The sequence below is a fragment of the Manis javanica genome, chromosome 3, assembly GCF_040802235.1.
Source record: "Manis javanica isolate MJ-LG chromosome 3, MJ_LKY, whole genome shotgun sequence".
Taxonomy (NCBI): domain Eukaryota; kingdom Metazoa; phylum Chordata; class Mammalia; order Pholidota; family Manidae; genus Manis; species Manis javanica.
This window is the reverse complement of record NC_133158.1, coordinates 39,525,443-39,542,241: the sequence shown is the minus strand read 5'-3', so window position 1 is coordinate 39,542,241 and position 16,799 is coordinate 39,525,443. Positions and strand designations below refer to the sequence as shown.

Here is a 16,799-nt window from a genome sequence, read left to right as displayed (position 1 = left end):
GTCCCCAGGCTCCATTGTAAGCTCTGGGACCGTGCATTTGGGGGCACATGGGGCCTGCTGTGACCCACATCTTCCTCTGCCCAGGGCTCTGACTAGCCCATAGGCAGGGACAGATGGCCCCTCCACACCACCCAGAGCCTTGTAGCATCTGCATAAACATAGGCCATGGGGACCTTGCGAGCTGGGGCCCACTGTACAGGCCCAAAGCCATGGCAGCTCACCAGGGACCCCCCCAGAGGAGCCCCGTTTCCTGCAGAAGCCAGGTGCCTCTGTGCACACTGCCCCTCCAAGCAGCCCTCCCCAGCAGTTCCCCAGTGCAGCTTTGTGTCGGCCTCTGCAAGGGGACCAGGAGGCCTTGTCCCTGTGCCCGAAGATGAGTCAGAGGCCGAGCAGCAGTGGAGCTGACAGTAAGGACGGATGAGGGGGAGGAAGCAGGGGGCTGAGGCACCCCGAAGGGCCCTGCTTCTGAAATTAAATCCCCATCTTTCCACAGTTAGTAAATCATTTTTAATAAAACAGGATTGGGGAGTGTGGCCTAATAATAGCATGTATAAGCTAGCTTCAAGAGGCTGGAGGTGTTTCGTGATTAGGCTTTCCCCAGAAGGGAGGGGACCCAAAAGGCGCCGGATCGCTATCTGCTCCTGTCGCCAACGTGCATGAAGGAGCAGCCCCACCCCCCTGCGCTCCTGCGTGGGCCCTGTCTCCTTCTGGCTCCAGCGGAGCCCTCCACGCCACTGGTGGTCTTGGCAAATATTCCTGATCCAGGTCGCCTGCCTGCTGTCTTGTCCTGGGCCTGAGGTCCTATTCCCTTTGTCCCTGCCTCATGGGAAGGCCCCCCCTGTGGAGGAGCACTGTTCCTCAGCCCCACATGAGGGTCCCCAGAGTCTGTCTAGGTGACACTGAGGCTTGGCAGAGCCACGACAAGTCCTCCTGTCCCACAAGCTCTGTTATCAGAGCTCCTGCCCTCCCCCGGGGTCCCTTGCTGAGCACGGCACCCTTTGTGTTTGGTCCCATCCCACTGGGTCTCCGAGTCCATCACACGGTGCCCAGCACACCAGAGTGTGGCCCTGCTTTCCTCTCATTCCCACAAAACAAACTGTGGACACTCCATGTCTGAGGAGGCCACGAGTCCACGAGCGCCAAGTCAGAGGGTACAGGTCTGGCTGCAGCTTCTGTTCTAGGTCAGGTGTTCTCAGTGTGGTTCTGGGCATGTCCCCCATGTCAGTGGTGCCAGTCACAGGGTGACTTATGTCTGAGGCACACTTGGAGTCCATACTCTAAGAAATCAATAACCAGGGAAACGCATCACCAAGGGCCAAGTTTGCTGGGCTGGAGTGCTTCCCGGGCGTGCAGACTGCCGGTCCCATGACCCAGCTGGTGGGGGAGGTGTGACAGCTCTCCCAGGCTCCGGCTGCCGTGCAGTCTGATGTCTGCTTCAGGCAGCCTTCCTCATGGCCTCATGACAGAGCGACCCCAGCAGCCCCATCTTCCCAGGTGGCTGCCGCCCACAGGCAGCGTGAGCTCTGGTGTGGGGCACGTAGCTTGAAGTCAGCACGTCTGAAAGTTCACCCAGGTGAAGGGCCAACAGCTCCAAATGAAGTGCTCTTTGGAAACCAGATGTGGGCTTTCAGAGCACAGCCCAGAGGCAGGTGGTGGAAGCACTCCTCTATAAAGGCACAGAGCTTCCATTGGAACTGGCCTGGGGAGCAGAGAGGTGACGTCTGACATGATGAACACATACTCTTGGCAAAACCCGGAAACACCAGTCTGAGTGCTGAACATGCCAGTGCCATTACGGGGAGGGTGGGAAGAGGCTAAGAGGCCCACAGTGAGTCCAAGAAAGAGCTGCTGGAAACACACGCACTGGTCCTCCTGCCGGCCTGGGGAAGAGCCCACAGCCTGAGGCCTGTCAGTGCAGGTCTGCCGCAGCTCCTGATGACCCGGAGCTGACTCCCCTCTCAGTGCCATGGAGGTTCTGATCAGTGGCGCTCAGCACAGGCCAGTCCTCCTAGGAGCTGGCTGCACATCTGCTGAGCCAACAGCCAAGGTAGGACAGGCCAGAGCCAGGGAGCAGCTGGGCCACAGCAGGGCCCGGGAGGCTGCCGGAAGGTGGAAGCACGAGTTGTTTGTTAAATCCCAGCCCCTTCCCCACCCACCTGATCCTCTTCAGGGCATCCTTGTGGACCCGTTATGGAAGTCCCATAGCACCTGAGGTACACTGTGCCCCCGCTGGGGGTCCACCCAGGTGTTTGGGTATCAGCAGCAAAGCCCAAATGCTCTAGGGGTTCCTAGCCCAGCTCCCGGGCCTCTGCTGAGCAGGAGTACCTTAGACAGCAGCTCTGCTGGCCGCACGTCCACCTGAGAAACCAGAGGCAGAGAAACCGTCACTGGGCGGAAGCCCAAAAAGACTGGGGATGCTGAGTGCTTCCAGGTGTGGTTTAGTGGCCCTTGGTCTGCCCTCACTGGTGTTTGAAGCTTCATAAGAGACAGATGTGTGAGCAACAAAGACCAGGGGGCTGCAACCACAGGCTTGTTTCCTGGACATGGGCCTGAACCCCAAACCAGACTGCTAGTGCAGTGGTGTTTTGCTGGCACCATTTTTAGTCGGACCAAATGGCTTCAGAGCAGGGGCCAGGCTAGCACACCTGCCAACGAGGCCAAAGACAGATGGACACTGGCCCAGGGCTCTATGCTTGACAGCCTGGGGTCTTTGAGCAGTAGGCAGGCATGGACCTGGCCACCTTATGGGAGAGTGCGCATAGATAGGCATGGAGAGCCAGTGTCTGGGCAACTCTGGGAGGTCAGCCCCTAGCAGCTGGCAGTTCTGCAACTTGGCCCTCAGAGGAGGGAGAGGGCAGCAGGGTGACAGAGGCAGCCTCAGCCACAGGCACGGCTTCACCAGGCAAAGCTGCCTGGCCCTGCAGACCCTGATCACGGGGGCACAGAGGAGGTCCAGAGAGTGGCCTTGCAATGCCACCACGGGCGGCCCCTCCTCCACCAGCAGTGGGCTGCTGCCTGCTCTGAGCCACGGCTAAGGCTCTGCCTGCCCAGATGTGGGCCAGCCCTGCTTCAGAGCCGACTCCTTCCACCTGGTCAAGCCTGATAGCTCCTCCGAGTTGCCCTGATACCTCCTCACTCCTTGCTCACCTGATCCAGCGCCAAACCCTCTGAATTCTGACTCCAAAGTGGACCCTGAACACCCTCCATCCTGACCTCCCCAGTCACTGGGACCAGCCACACCCCCAGCAGCCAGAATAACCTTTAAAAAACATAGCTGCACTGCGACCATGTCCCCACCGTGCACCAGCCTGTCCTCTGCTCTTATTAAAGTCCCCATTGCTTAACAGCCCACCAGCCTGCTTGTCTGGCGTCTGCAGATGCTCCCAGCTCAGGGACAGCACCAGGCTCCAGCCCACACGCCATGCTATGTGATGACTTGGGCTTCCCTCCTTCCCGTGTGCCACCGTGCCTTCCCCTTGAACCTGGGCTCCTTTGTGACTACAGCACAAGTGACACAGAGCCATTTATGCATTGGAATTCCAGAAAGTGGCTGGCCCTTGGGATCCTAGCCCTTGGGCACACTGCTGTAGGGAAGTGCAGTGCCGGTTCACCAGCATCATGTCACGTGGCACAGATAGGTCCTCAGGAAGCTTTTCCAGCTGCCTTGTTACTTCCATGTGCCAGATCAGGAAGGTCTGGTTGCTGTGCCAAGGGAATCTGTGTGGACCGTCCTCCCTGCATCTGGTAGTTGCTTCCTTGATGTGTCTTGTTACACTTGATGGTTGAGTTTGTAGTTTTAGGTATTGTAGTTTTAGAGTTTCTCTGTGATGTCCTTCAACTTTGCTGTGACATTACTTTTAGCTTTTTATTTTGAAATAATCACAGACTCACAGGAAGTAGCAAAAATAGTACAGAGTCTCCTGTAACATTCATCCAGCTTCTCTCAGACATGATATTTTACACAACTACAATACAATACCGACAGCAGGAAGATGGCATTGGTGGAGTACTGTCAGTCAGAAGACAAACTTTATTACAGTTTTACCAGTTTTTACCTGCACTTGGTCATGTGTGTTTGTGCACAGCAGTGGCAGTGGTGGTGGTGAAGGTAGTGGCAGTGTTTGTAGTAGCATTGATACTAGTAGCACGATAGCAGCAATAGTGGCAGCCATCATAGTGACTGTAGTCCGAGCAATCGTAGCAGTGATCACAGCAGTCATAGCAGTGATGGAGGGACAGTCATAGGTCTGGCAGATTTATCCACACACAGATTTGAATAACCACCTTCACAGGCTACAATGCAGAGCTGCTCCTCCATCACCACAAGGATCTGCCTTATGAGACCTCGGGTCGTCACTCACCCTCCCTGCTCCCATCTCCAGCCCCCAGACACAAATAATTAGCTCTCAGTCTTTATAATTATGTCACTTCAAAAATGTTGTATACACAGAGTCATCCAGTTTGCAACTTTTTAGAGTGGATTTTTCACTCCACATGAGACCCCTAAGGTTATCCCATCCATTGCACGTGTCGATAGTTTGTCCTTGCTTGTCGCTGTGTAGCATTCCACGCTATGGATTGACCAGTTAAACTGTTCACCCACTGAGGGACATTTGGGTGTTTTCCAGCTTTTGGCTGTTAGAAATAAAGCTGCTGTGTAAGTTTTAGGAACAGATCTTTGTTAACATGGGGTGTTTATTTCCCTGGGATAAATGCCCAAGAGTGTAATTTCTAGGTTGTATAGAAGTGTATGTTTAGTTTCATAATAAACTATTTTTCCAGAATGGCTGTACCATTTTACATTTCTACCAGAAAGATATGCAAGACTCAGCTTCCATACATCCTTGCTAATAAGTGGTCCGTCGCTATTTTTTAAAGCTGTTCTAATAGGTGGATAGTGATACCTCATTGTGGTTTTAATTTGCATTTCCTTAATGGCTAATGATGTTGAACATCTTTTCATGTGCTTATTTGCTATCTGTATGTTTCCTTTATGGGAATACCTGTTCATGTCTTTTCCTCATTTTCCAATTGATTTTTTTACATGTTTTACTGTTGAGTTTTGCATTTACTTTATATGTCCAGCATACCAGTCTTTTGTTGGATACATGCTTTGCAAGTATTTTCTCCCAGTCTATAGCTTGTCTCTTCATTCTCTTAACAGGGTATTTTGTAGAGCAAATTTAATTTTTATTAAATCCAACTTACCAATTTTTCCTTTCATGGATCACACCTTTTAGGTCAAGTCAAGAACTCTTTGCCCAGCTCTAGATCCTGAAGATTTTTCTCTTCAACGTTTTAGTTTCTTGTTTTACATCTAAATTTGGGATCCATTTTGAGTTACTGTTTATATAAGGTGTGACTTAGGTGGAGGTTTATATTATTGCCTTTCCAGCTGCCCCAGTATTGAAAAGACTACCCTTTCTCCATTGAACTGCTTTTCCACTTGGTCAAAACTCAGTTGAGCATCTCTGGTTGGGTTTATTTCTGGGCTCCCTGTCCCGCCCCACTGATCCATACTGTACTGAGTACAGTAGTTAGAAAGCAAGTCTTATTTCATCGAGTGATTCTTTTTGCTTTATTCCTCTTCTCAAGATATTTTTAAGCTACTCCAGGGACAGTGCCTTTCCATAGGTTTAAAATACACCTGTGCCTACCAAAAACTCTTGCTGAGATATTCACAGAAATTGCCTTCAATTTCTGCATCAATCTGGGGAGAAATGACACCTTTTCTATGGTTGAGTCTTTTAATCCATGGAGATATGTTTTTCCATTATTTAAATTTTTAACTTTTATTTCATTAGCTTTTTGCAGTTTTCAGTGTACAGATCCTACATATGTTTTGTTAAGTATATAAGTATTTTATTTTATTTTGAGGAATTTTAAATAATGCTGTGTTTTTAATTTGGGTTTATGTGTATTCACTGTTAGTATCTAGAAATGCAGTTAATTTTTGTGCATTTATTAAGTTGGAGTTTTCTTTTGATTTGTAGATTCTCGAGATTTTCTAGGTAGAAAATAACAACATCTGCCAATAGAGAGTTTTATTTCTTCTTTTCCAGTCTCTATGCCTCTGCTTCATTTTTCTTGCCTATTGCAGTGGCTGGAAGTCCCAGTGAAAATAAAAGCTGTGCAAGGAGCAGCCTCGCTTCACTCCCGACCTCAAGGTGAAGCATCCAGGCGATCACCATTATGTCGAGGCTGTTTATCAATCTGAGATAATTTTCCTCTATCCTCAAGTCACTGGTAGTCATTATCATGAATAGGTGTTGAATTTTGCCAAACACTTTTTGTATATCAATTTATATGATCATACGGTTTTTACACCTTAGCTTGTTGATATAATGGATTATACTGATTGACTCTTTAATATGTACCTAGCCTTGCATATCTGGATAAATCCTTCTTGGTCATGGCATATAATTCTTTTACACATTACTGGATTCAGTTTGCTAATTAAAAACAAAATTTTTTGAGTTTATTTGTGTCTGTGTTCATGAGTAAGATGAGTCTGTACTTTTCTTTCTCTGCACTGTCTGTATCTCCGGTTTTGGTATGGAGTGACAGTAGCCTCACAAAGAGACTTGGCAAGTAGTCTCCTATTTTCTCTAAAAGATTGTCCTGAGTTGGTGTTCATTTGTCTTTGTCTTTACATGTTTGTTAAAACTCTCCAGTGAAACCACGTGGGCCTGGACCTTTTTTTTACAAGCTCGGTTTCCTTCCTGGCTGTAGGGATGTGGAGAGTGTTCTCACTTGGCTGGTTTGTTGATCCTTTTTCATGTCTCCTCTTTGAAGTCTTCTAGAAATTGGCTTTAAACATGTTCATAAACACTCACTGAACCATTGTATGATGGCTGCTTAAAATCCTGGTGAGAAAATTCTAACTTCTGTCATCTCAGTATTTAGCATTTGGTTTTATTTTCTCTTTCATGCTGAGATTTTCCTGGTTTTAGGTATGACAACTGATTTTTGTTTGTTGGGATATTTTGGATCTTACATAAATCTCCCGTCTTAGCAGGCCTCTGCCATCCCAGAGGGGGGTGCCTTGCTAGTAGAAGCTGGGGTGGAGGTCCAGGCCCCGCCCTTGGTGTCCCTGACTTCATGGGCAGGGGGAGGGTGCCTCATTACTCCTGGATGGAGTGGAAATCCGGGCTCTCCTCTCAGCCTCCTCTGATGGGAACAGTCACACAGTGTGTGTGTCCTGTCCCCTTCACCTGGGTAGGGCAGGCACTGTCAAAGCTTCCTAGCTGGCTAGGTTTCCTGTATCCAGTCCTTTGCCTAGAGAGAGAACAGGCTTTTCCTGAGACTTTTTCTTTCTGTGTCCTTCAGCATTTTTCAGTTTGGGGCCTTTCCAGTGACCACTTTGGAGTCTGTGGGAGGGAAACCAATACACACAGTGGTGACTGCACTGCCATGTCTCTCTTCAGTCTAAGGACGCCAACAGTCAGCCTTCTCTCTACCTTTCCCAGATTTCTTATGTTTGGTGCGTGTTTCCTGTCCAGAGACTTTAGCTGTGCTTGGCAGGAGGTATAGGGAGAGCCCAGGGCCCTTGTCTTCCTTTTAACTATTTCAGGCTTTCGTGCTGCCTCGATTGTTCTCAATCCATGTCATCAGAGGGGTTGTGCATATTTAGACCTTTTTCAGAGAAGTAGATTTTGTTTGTTCCTTTTCTCAGTTGGCTCTAGTTTCTTCTTTTCTTAATTTCTAATCTGTTCTTTATTGTTGCTACCCTCTTTTCTGTCTCTTTCCAACTTTGCAAATTGGATTTTTTACTCATTAGCTTTTGGCCATCCATTATTCCTTAATATAGGCTCTTAAAGATGTGAGTTGCCTTGTGAGTTCTGCTGTAGCTGCTTGCCACAATCCTTGCATGCAGTAATTTTTTTGTTGAGGTCTAATCATTTGCTGCTCTCCTTATATTGTTCCCATCCATTTCTTATTTAGAAGCATTTTATAAATGTTATGTCTGTGGGTGTTATGAAGCTCCTTTGCTAATGGTTTCTAATTCATCTAGGGGGTGGAGAGCATAGTCTACTGAACCCATGTCTCCAAAATTTTTGAAACTGCTTCACAAGTCAGAACATCACCAGCTTTTTTTTTTTTGGTGGGGTTTATTTATTTATTTTTTATTAAGATATCATTGATATACAATCTTAATGAAGGTTTCACATGAGCAACATTGTGGTTACTACATTCACCCATATTAACAAGTTCCCTCCACACCCCATCGCACTGTCCATCAGTGTAGGAAGATGCTATAGAGTCACTACTTGTCTTCTCCGTGCTGTACTGCCTTCTCCATACCCCCTCTACATTATGTGTGCTGATCATCATAATGCCCCTTAATCCCCTTCTCCCTCCCTCCCCACCCACTTCCCTTTGAGAACAATCACCAGCTTTTGCGCTGTTCTCTGAGAGCTTTGGGAGGATGTGTGACCTCTAGTGTCAGGTGAAGGCTTTTACACACACACCCTCACTTTCTGTGGGTTGCTCAAACATCCCACTCTGTCGCTGCATTTGTACTGTGCCTGTGTGGGCATTACTGAGGAGGAGTGTGGCCTTTCCCCCAGGTGGCAGTTTGTCACTCGTCAGACCAGACGGGGTGTCACTCATCAGGTCAACTGCCCCAGTCACGGGCTCTCAGCGTCCGGGTGCTTCTCCATGGCACACAGACAGCTGCATAATCTTCTGACTGGGTCTTACTGAGCCTCCTAACTTCTCCTGGCTGCCTCTCCTGCCCCTCCGCCCTCAGCCTGCCCCACACCAGCAGCTGCCTGCTAGGGCTGGCATGCAGCGGTGCAGTGTGTCCCTCTCTGTCTCAGCAGAGCCCACCTGCCCCATTCTCCCAGAGCCTGTGTCCTCCCAGAGTGTCCCCATCTGCCTTCCCCACACCCACCTCCTGCTGCCCTCACCTCACCAGCCACCCCTGCTCGTGTTCTCCTGGCAGGAGGGGGAGGGGAGGAGCCCAGTGGAGAGCAGGTGGGTAGGACGACACCTCACCTCATGGCTGTCTGAGGTTTCCGACCTGGTGAAGCCCATGCCTTTCACGAGGGGCCCAATAACAACGTGAGATACACACTTGTTAGGGCGTGTGTGCCTTTGTGTGTGCATGTGTGCAGTTTGCAGCTGAATGGGCTTCTTTTGTTTGAACTGTGCCCAGTAGGGGCAGTGACATCCTTGGGGACTTGTCCTTTGAAGCTGATTTCTTGTGGCGGCTGCTGAACAAGACGTTAAAAACCACTGCCTCTGTTGCTAAGTGGGTCGCACACAGTGGCAAGAAGAGGAATCACATCCCCTGTTTCTGCTCAGTCTCCTTTCTTAACACCAACTGTGTTTTAAGTAGAGAACAGCAGAGCGTTCCTCCCACCCTCTCCCACCCCAGACCTTCACTGTTACTCGTATCCAACCCACAGGGTGCTCAGTCTCCCCAACTCCCTGAGGCACATTGGCAATGTCGGAAGAAGTGGGTCATTACATGAGTGTGTCTGTCACATCATGTTGAAGATTTCTGGTCTCGTGGTGTTCCTTACCAATGTAGGGATATACAGGGCTATATATATTTAGTAAACTAGCTCCCTTTAGATGGTTCTGAAATGATACAAATTGCAAATGGAATGTCACTTGGTTAAAGTTCATTAATTTCTGGTTTTATTGCCTCATTATCAGAGAGTGCCACCTGCACTATTTCTGTTTTCTGTAGCTTATCAAGAGAGCAGTCCTGCCTGCTAGGTTCCTGAGAACCTCTTTGGGGATGGGACCACAAGTCTCTGTTCCATCTGTTTTCTTCCATGTAACACTCCTACTTTAATTTTGGCATTCCAATGTCTTCAGAACTGCTCATTGTCACTGAATCTGTGTCCTAGATGAGTGACCCTTTTCAGAGAGGAACCCTCCATTGTCCATGGGAAGAAAGAGGCCTTAGGGCTCTTAGGGACCTGCTGCTTCTTTGCAGAAAGTTTAAATGATGGCTCTTGTTTTTACTCACTTGCCTCCCCAACTTACCTTTGGAGCTGTGCTGGAACACACGGCATGAGGTGGCTGGTCCCTGCTGGCTGTGCCCCAGTAGGCCCAGGCTTCAGCTTTCTTTACCTTACACATTATTTACCACTTACTCATCCACTTTCCACATTTCAGTGTTGTGTTGAAAACTCTTGTTGGCAGTTCTCTTTCTCCTGACTTCTGAGTGCTGGTGGGTTCGTGGCCTTCTTTTCTGTGAGTGTCATTTTAGTGCAGTTTCTGTAAGGGTGAAGAAAAAGTGTGAATTCTGCCATGTTTAATGAGAAGTTTCTTCTACTGCTTTTAAAAAAAAACTTCTGAGTATTTATTACCTTAGACTTTTCAATTGAGTATAATCATATACCATAAAATTCACACTTTTAAAGTGTACATTTAGTATTTCTGAGTATATTATTTTGATGGTGCCACCATCGCCATTGAATCACAGGACATTCTCATCTCCCCAAAAGAACCTGTCCCCGTTAGCAGTCACTCCCTGTTCCCTCTTTCCTCAGCCCTGAGACTTCTGGATGCCTCGTCTCTGTGGACTTACCCACTCTGGACATTTCATATCAACCAGTGGCTTTCTGTGTCTGGCTTCTTCCCTTGGTATAGTGTTTTTGAGGTTCATCCATGTTGTATCCATTGGTCGTTCCTTCCTTTTTTGTGGCTAAATGATACTCCACTGTAAGGATGTGCCAGTGTATTTATCCGTTCACCAGTGGAAGGACATGTGGGTTGTTTTTACCTTTTGGCCATTGTGAGCAATGCTGCCATGAAGGTTTTTGTGCGGACGTTTTCAGTTCTCATGGTGTGTACTCAGGAGTGGAACTGCTGGCTCATACAGGAGCTGTGTGCCTCGCTTTCTGAGGAATCGCCGGCGGATCCCCAGACCTGGCGCTCTGTTCTGGGTCCACACCGGCCTGACTAGGGCTCCTGTTCTCCACAGCCTTGTTGCCACTTGCTGCCTTCTGTTTTTTCCCTCGTCCTTCAAATTATTATTTTCTGATTCTTCTTTTAATTACTGTTATTGCCCTCCTAGGTGGATATGAAGGGGTATTTCATAGTGATTTCAATTTGCATTTTTCTAATGGTTAATAGTATTGAGTTACTTATCATGTACTTATTGGCCATTTGTAATGGCCTCAGGCCATTTGTAAACCTTCCCTGGAGAAAGAAATATGAATTCACACCATTTGCTCATTCTTAATTCTTTTTCTAATTGTTGAGTTGTTGGAGTTCTCTACATAGTCTGACATTAATCCTTTCTCAGATAAATGATTTGCAAATATTTCTCCCATGCTATAGGCTGTATTTTCATTTGTGCCTTTTGAAGACTAAAGTTATTAATTTTAATAAAATGTGTCTAGTTCATCTATTTTTTGTTGTCATGGCCTGGAGCCTCATGCCTGGAGCTGCCCCCTGGGGTGGGGTGGTGAGCGCTTGCTGGTGTCATATCCATGAAATCATATCCACAACCAGCATCGTAAGGGTTTTTCCCAGTATTTTCTTCTGAGAGCTCTGTAGTTTTAGCTCTTAAGTCTTTGATCCAGAGCAAATTTTTGTATATGGCATGAGGTAAGGGTCCAAGTTCATCATCTTGCTTGTGGATGGCCAGTTTTCCCTGTGACAATAGTTGCAGTGATTATTCTTTCCCCATTGAATTGTCCTGGCACCTCTGTTGAAAATTCTTCCATTGCTGTTTGATGATTCCCAGTGGACCTTAAGGCCTGACTCCACAGGCAAGGTCTCTGGGCCTTCCTTTTGTAACACACTGAACCTTTTACTGCACTTGTGTGTGACTGTCTTCCCAACTGCAGGCCCATATGGAAGAGGAAAGTTTTTATTCAACATTATCTTTTGTGGAATTTTCTTATATTTGGTATTTTCTCATTTATTTCATTTTGAACCTCAGTGTATTTTATGGGTGGGACATTTTAGCTTGAAACAAACTCAGTGTTGTTTATTCCCTAAAGCAGTCACCTGATCAGCTCAGAGAAATGTAAAGACATTTAACACAGGTTCCTAAGTATTTTTGGTGCTATGACCTCACAACTCCAAGTGTTGGATGCTGTTATAAACAAGCCTCTTAAGATGTCTACAACAACAGTTACTTGTAGAGGTCATAAATATAAACCTTATGATAAAGATAGAAAACACAGCAAATTGAGGATAATGTTGTACAGATGGGTATTTGTGACTAGCGATTCAATTTCCCATTTAGGCAACAAATGTGAATTCAAAAAGTAGAAAAATCAAGAAACTGAGACCAAGGTGACAGTGATGTGCTCTGGAGAAACGTCAGGTGGTGCGGAAGACAGCTCTCTTTGGACAGAATTGTACGCTGAAGAGGAAAGGTCTGAATGAAATCATTATGTCAGCTATGAATGTTGAAAACCAGCAATGTACTTATATTAATATGTAATTTCATAAATGTTTTATTTTTAAATCAGTGTATATACATATAAATATAATAAAAACTATGAGCAGAAAGTTGACTGATTCGTTTACATTCCCAAAAGTTTGTACAGATTCACCAAGAACCTCTTTTGGGCTCCCACTCAGACAATGGAGCCTTATGCCCAGAGCTGCCCCCGGGGGCGAGCTCTCGCCAGCATCTCTCCACCACGTCCCCCCTGCCCTCACACTGGGTGCCTAAGAAGTGTCCGGCGAACCGCTGGATGAAGGGAAGCAGTGCCTTCACAGCCCGGTCCTAAGGACACGGCCGCGCGCTGGGCGCTCACATGCCTGTGTCTGTGTTTCAGGTGAGCGGGCTCCACAGCAAGAGCAGCCCCTCCACGAGGCCCACCTCCAGGTCTGACGCGCTCAGGTGCGATAAGTCTATGTGTTTGCTGCCTATGGATCTGCCCCGACCGTAGAGCCTGCTTATGGGGGAAGGTGAGTGACGGTGAGCATCTTTGCTGCTTGTTTGTTTGCCAAGAATGCATGTAACACAGTCCAGCTGACTCTGGAAAAAAGAAGTACATTCAGAGTGGGACAGATGTATTTTTCCCTCTGGCCTCTGACATGGTCTCAGCTGGGGAATGGTGCCAGGGAGAGGAGACAGGGGCAAGGGGCAAGGGGCAGCTTGATAAAGAAGACAGTCCATGCAGATGCGATGACCAGGCCTGGCTGTAAAATCTGTTAATGCAGATTCACAACACAAGCATTACATAGGTTCTGAGCTAATGTACCTCCCAGGTGGTTGTCAAAGAGATGTGTGCATCTTTAAAAAGTCACAGATCTTTATGAGGGACTCTGGCCCCCCACCAGCCCCGAAGTTCTCGTTCCCAGCTCTGGCTCCTGCCCTGCCCTGCCTCAGTGCCGGCTGTGTGCTTCAGGTTTCTGGTTTCAGCTCAGCATCACTAATCCTGTGCTGCTTGCCCCAGTTCCGTGAGCCTGTGTCCTGTGTCTCAGTCTTTGCTTTGTTCTTCCCATGGAGGAAGCTTGAAACCATTTCAGCCTCTGGGTGTCTGGGCTGAATGTCAGTGAGTGGTCACAGCAGACTACAGTCTGCTGGGCGTGGACAGCAGCTGGATCAAACAGCTCCTTTCACATGACTGGTGTGCCCCAAACTGTGGTCACGGGGGAGGCAGCTGGTTATCTAAACCAGAGCTGGGCCTGACCAGGGTTCTTCGGCGCATGTGCAGGAAGGGCCAGGAGCACCCCCAGGCCAATGCTGGTCTCTCAGCCTCCTTTTCAGCTTGCCCAGATCCATGCTGAGGAGCCTGGCACTGCTGGGCAGCCTGCCTAATCCCTGGCCAACATTTGCCAGGTACCCATGCATCAGTGGCCTGAGCATCTGACCCCATGTTAGGCATGGGGTGTAGCTGCAGAAGTAATAGGTCATCTTCTGCTAAGTAAACCCATGGCCATCTAGCAGGTGCCTGGCCCTGTAGCCCAGCCATCCCCAGGAACCCAAGTGCCCAGTGTCAGTCAACCACCAGGGGGTGTAAAACAGTTCCCCTCCCTATCCTCTGGTCCCATTTGCCTTGCACCCTCCAGCCTGACACTGCCCCTGGTCCCATTCTCAGTTCTCGCCTGCCTTGGTTTCTCTTGGTTCCATGCAGCTTGCTGGTGGCATGATGCCCCGTTGCCACCACCCCTCAGTTTCCTCAGGCCTTCAGGCCCACCTCCTCAGTCCTTTTATGGTCCCCGTACCCCTCTGCTCCATCTCTGGGGTGCTGGGTCCAGTCCTGGATGGACCTGCACACATCTTCCTTTCTGTCTGGCCTCTGTGCTCCTACCTGCACATGAACAGGCAGGCCTGCCCCTGGACTGGCCTTGCTGTCACCACTCGCTCACTCACCTTGCACCAGACCTGCCTGCCAAAGTCCAAGGCCTGCCCCTGCTAGACCCACCAGCCAGTGTCCAGGCCAACCCCATACTCTCAACCACACTTGACCCGTCAGCCACCCACTGGGCAAGAGCATAGCCCTCACAGCTGAGCTTTATGGCCGTGAGCAAGGCCACGCGAATGTCCTGTTCTTCCCATCCTCCTCTGCATCAGTGAGGACAGACCCCACATGGGGCCTTGCTGGAAGGCATGCATCAGCCGATGGGGCCAGGCCCATTTCAGGGCTGCCTGCATGCTGCCCCCTGCACCCCCTCCTCTGCCTGGCCACTAAGTGCTGATGTTGCCAGGACCCGGTGCGCCATGAGGCGCGGCAGTGGAGCCTGCCCTGGGCAGGCGGAAGCACCAGTAATGGCCCTCGTCATGGGGTTGTTGCTGGCCAAGCCATTTGTCACCATGCGCCAGGGCTTCCAGTGCACGTCCCTTACCTAGAGATTACATCTATAAATTGCATTCCAAGGAAATAAGAGGGGCAGAAAGAGGCCCACTCAAGGATTATCGTCAAAGACTGTTTAGTGTAATAATTCAGAAACCTGGAACATGCAGTTATCACAGATTGGTTACATTCTTAGGCAAAAAAATGTAAGCTGGAACGCATAAAATAGAATATGGGAGTAATTTATGACTTATGTAGATTTAAATATATCAACATAAAAAAATATTTAATATACAATGTTAAGTGAGAAAAACAAGATAAATGGATGGTTTTGTCCCATTTTTGTTAAAAAATAAAATGCACACCTCCTAGAAAACAGTCTGAGTAGGGTAGACCTCAAAATATCCTGGTGTCTCTGGGTAATGATTTTATGATCTCTCTGGGTAGGTTATTTTTGCATATATGCATCTTGCTTTTTTTCCTGTAGTGAGCATCCAATAGTTGTGTAATTAAAAATTTTTTTTCCTGTAACGGGCAGTTCGCTGACTTTGGCAGGAAGGCCTGCAATGCCCTACACTCCCTGTGCACCTCTGCTGGCCTGGAAAGCCACAGCGTGTTCTGTAGGCTGTTGCCATAGCTGGCTCACACCCCTGCAAAATGTACACCCGTCCCACAGCCAGCAACTCCCCTCTGCATTTGTTTTACCATGACCTGTTAGGTGTTTGCATCATGTGTCTGCATCTGATTTCATGTAAGATGCTGAGATGAAAGTGATGACTCAGGAAAGGTGGAGCTGGAGCGACTTCCTGCTTTTGGTGGCGGAAGGGCCTGTCCTGACGGTGGGCCACGGGCATCCTTCGTGCTGCCCAGACACATCAAGATGGTATCCTCCATTTCTAAGCTTCTGCAAGTGGCAACCTGGTGGGGCTGGATCGGGAAGCTCTGGGCCCACGCACGACAAGGAGGGTGGGCAGGAGGGTGTTTGCGGTTGGTGCTGTTTTGGCCCAGCTCTGCTGAGGAGATGTCACCGCGGTTCCAGGACCAGCCACAGGCAGGGCCCCTCCCAGGCAGACGGCTGCCCGCAGCAGTGACAGCTGTTCCTGAGGGCTGCCCTCTGATTAACAGTGGGCCCTGGGGCTCTTTCCCCCACACCCTGTCCCCTTTCAGTGCTTTAGCCCTGTGGCCGTCACTCTGATCTGTGCACCGGCCCTGTCTGTGGGCAGGAGTCACTGACATGACAGTGCATCCATGCCTCCAACAGAGGCATCTGGGTGAAAAGTAGGTCACATGTGCCTGGTCCCATGTCACGAGGTTTCCAACCTGAGGCCAATGGGATTTGTAGCCTCCTTTGGTAGGACAACACTCCACGCCAGTTCTCCTCCTTCAGCACTTCATCCTCCCTAAGCAAGGAGAGTGACCATCTGTCTGACAGACGCATCCAGCCGGCCCTTCCCGTCCTCGCAGAGCCACTTTGCTCCTAGGTAAGGGGCGCGGGGGCCAGGCCAGGGCTGTATGGGCCGTGGGTCTGCGCGGGGGCCAAGGAGCTGGGTGTGCCGGTCATCGCCAGTGGTGCTGGGAGGGGCCGCCATGCAGCCCAGTGCTGTCCTGCGGTAGGGGAAGTGGGAGTCGTGTCTGTGTGTCGCTGCTGACCTTGGGGTGATGGCATTCATGTCAGGTCCCCTGCTCAGTAATATGGCTCCTTTTTATGGATCGAGGTCAACTAGGTAGAAGAGTGAACGTAGTCCCGCAGACGGCTGTCAGTCAGTGACCCTGGGATAGTGCTGGGAGGGTGGCCTCCCCGCAGCCCGGGGCCTGCGCTCTTGGCATCGGTGAATGTCGGCCTCTGATGGGAACAGATTGCTGCCGGCTTCCGCGGTGTGAATGAGAACACTGGGAATTCCACACCTCCAAGTAAGGCCAGCTCGTATGTATGGGTGATGTGGAGAACGCGCGCTTTGGAGCTTGGCACTTAATGCTCTTACCTCTGGCCAAGCCGGACAATGTGCTTCCACTGTGATAGAGCAGATATGGAATGTGTAATAGTTTAAAGGTATAAAATGAATGTGAATTTTG

The 16,799-nt window shown here is 49.2% G+C and overlaps 1 protein-coding gene across 27 annotated transcripts in view; it reads left to right on the top strand.

Moving 5' to 3' along the window:
* The window catches only part of PCBP3 (poly(rC) binding protein 3), a 285,967-nt gene that overhangs the window by 216,534 nt on the left and 52,634 nt on the right, over positions 1-16,799 (top strand). For 13 of the 27 annotated variants that reach the window (XR_012129087.1, XM_073231206.1, XM_073231205.1 and 10 more), the window contains one exon: positions 12,762-12,826. The exons of 1 other annotated variant lie outside the window; for it this stretch is intronic. Coding sequence is in view for 20 of the 26 variants with exons in the window: in XM_073231206.1 (XP_073087307.1) it covers positions 12,762-12,826 (65 nt within the window). In the remaining 6 variants the exon portion in view is untranslated. Of the gene's footprint in view, positions 1-12,761; positions 12,905-15,482; positions 15,610-16,113; positions 16,208-16,799 lie in introns of all 27 variants that reach the window. 13 more of the 27 variants (XM_073231209.1, XM_073231204.1, XM_073231201.1 and 10 more) reach the window with 4 other exon arrangements.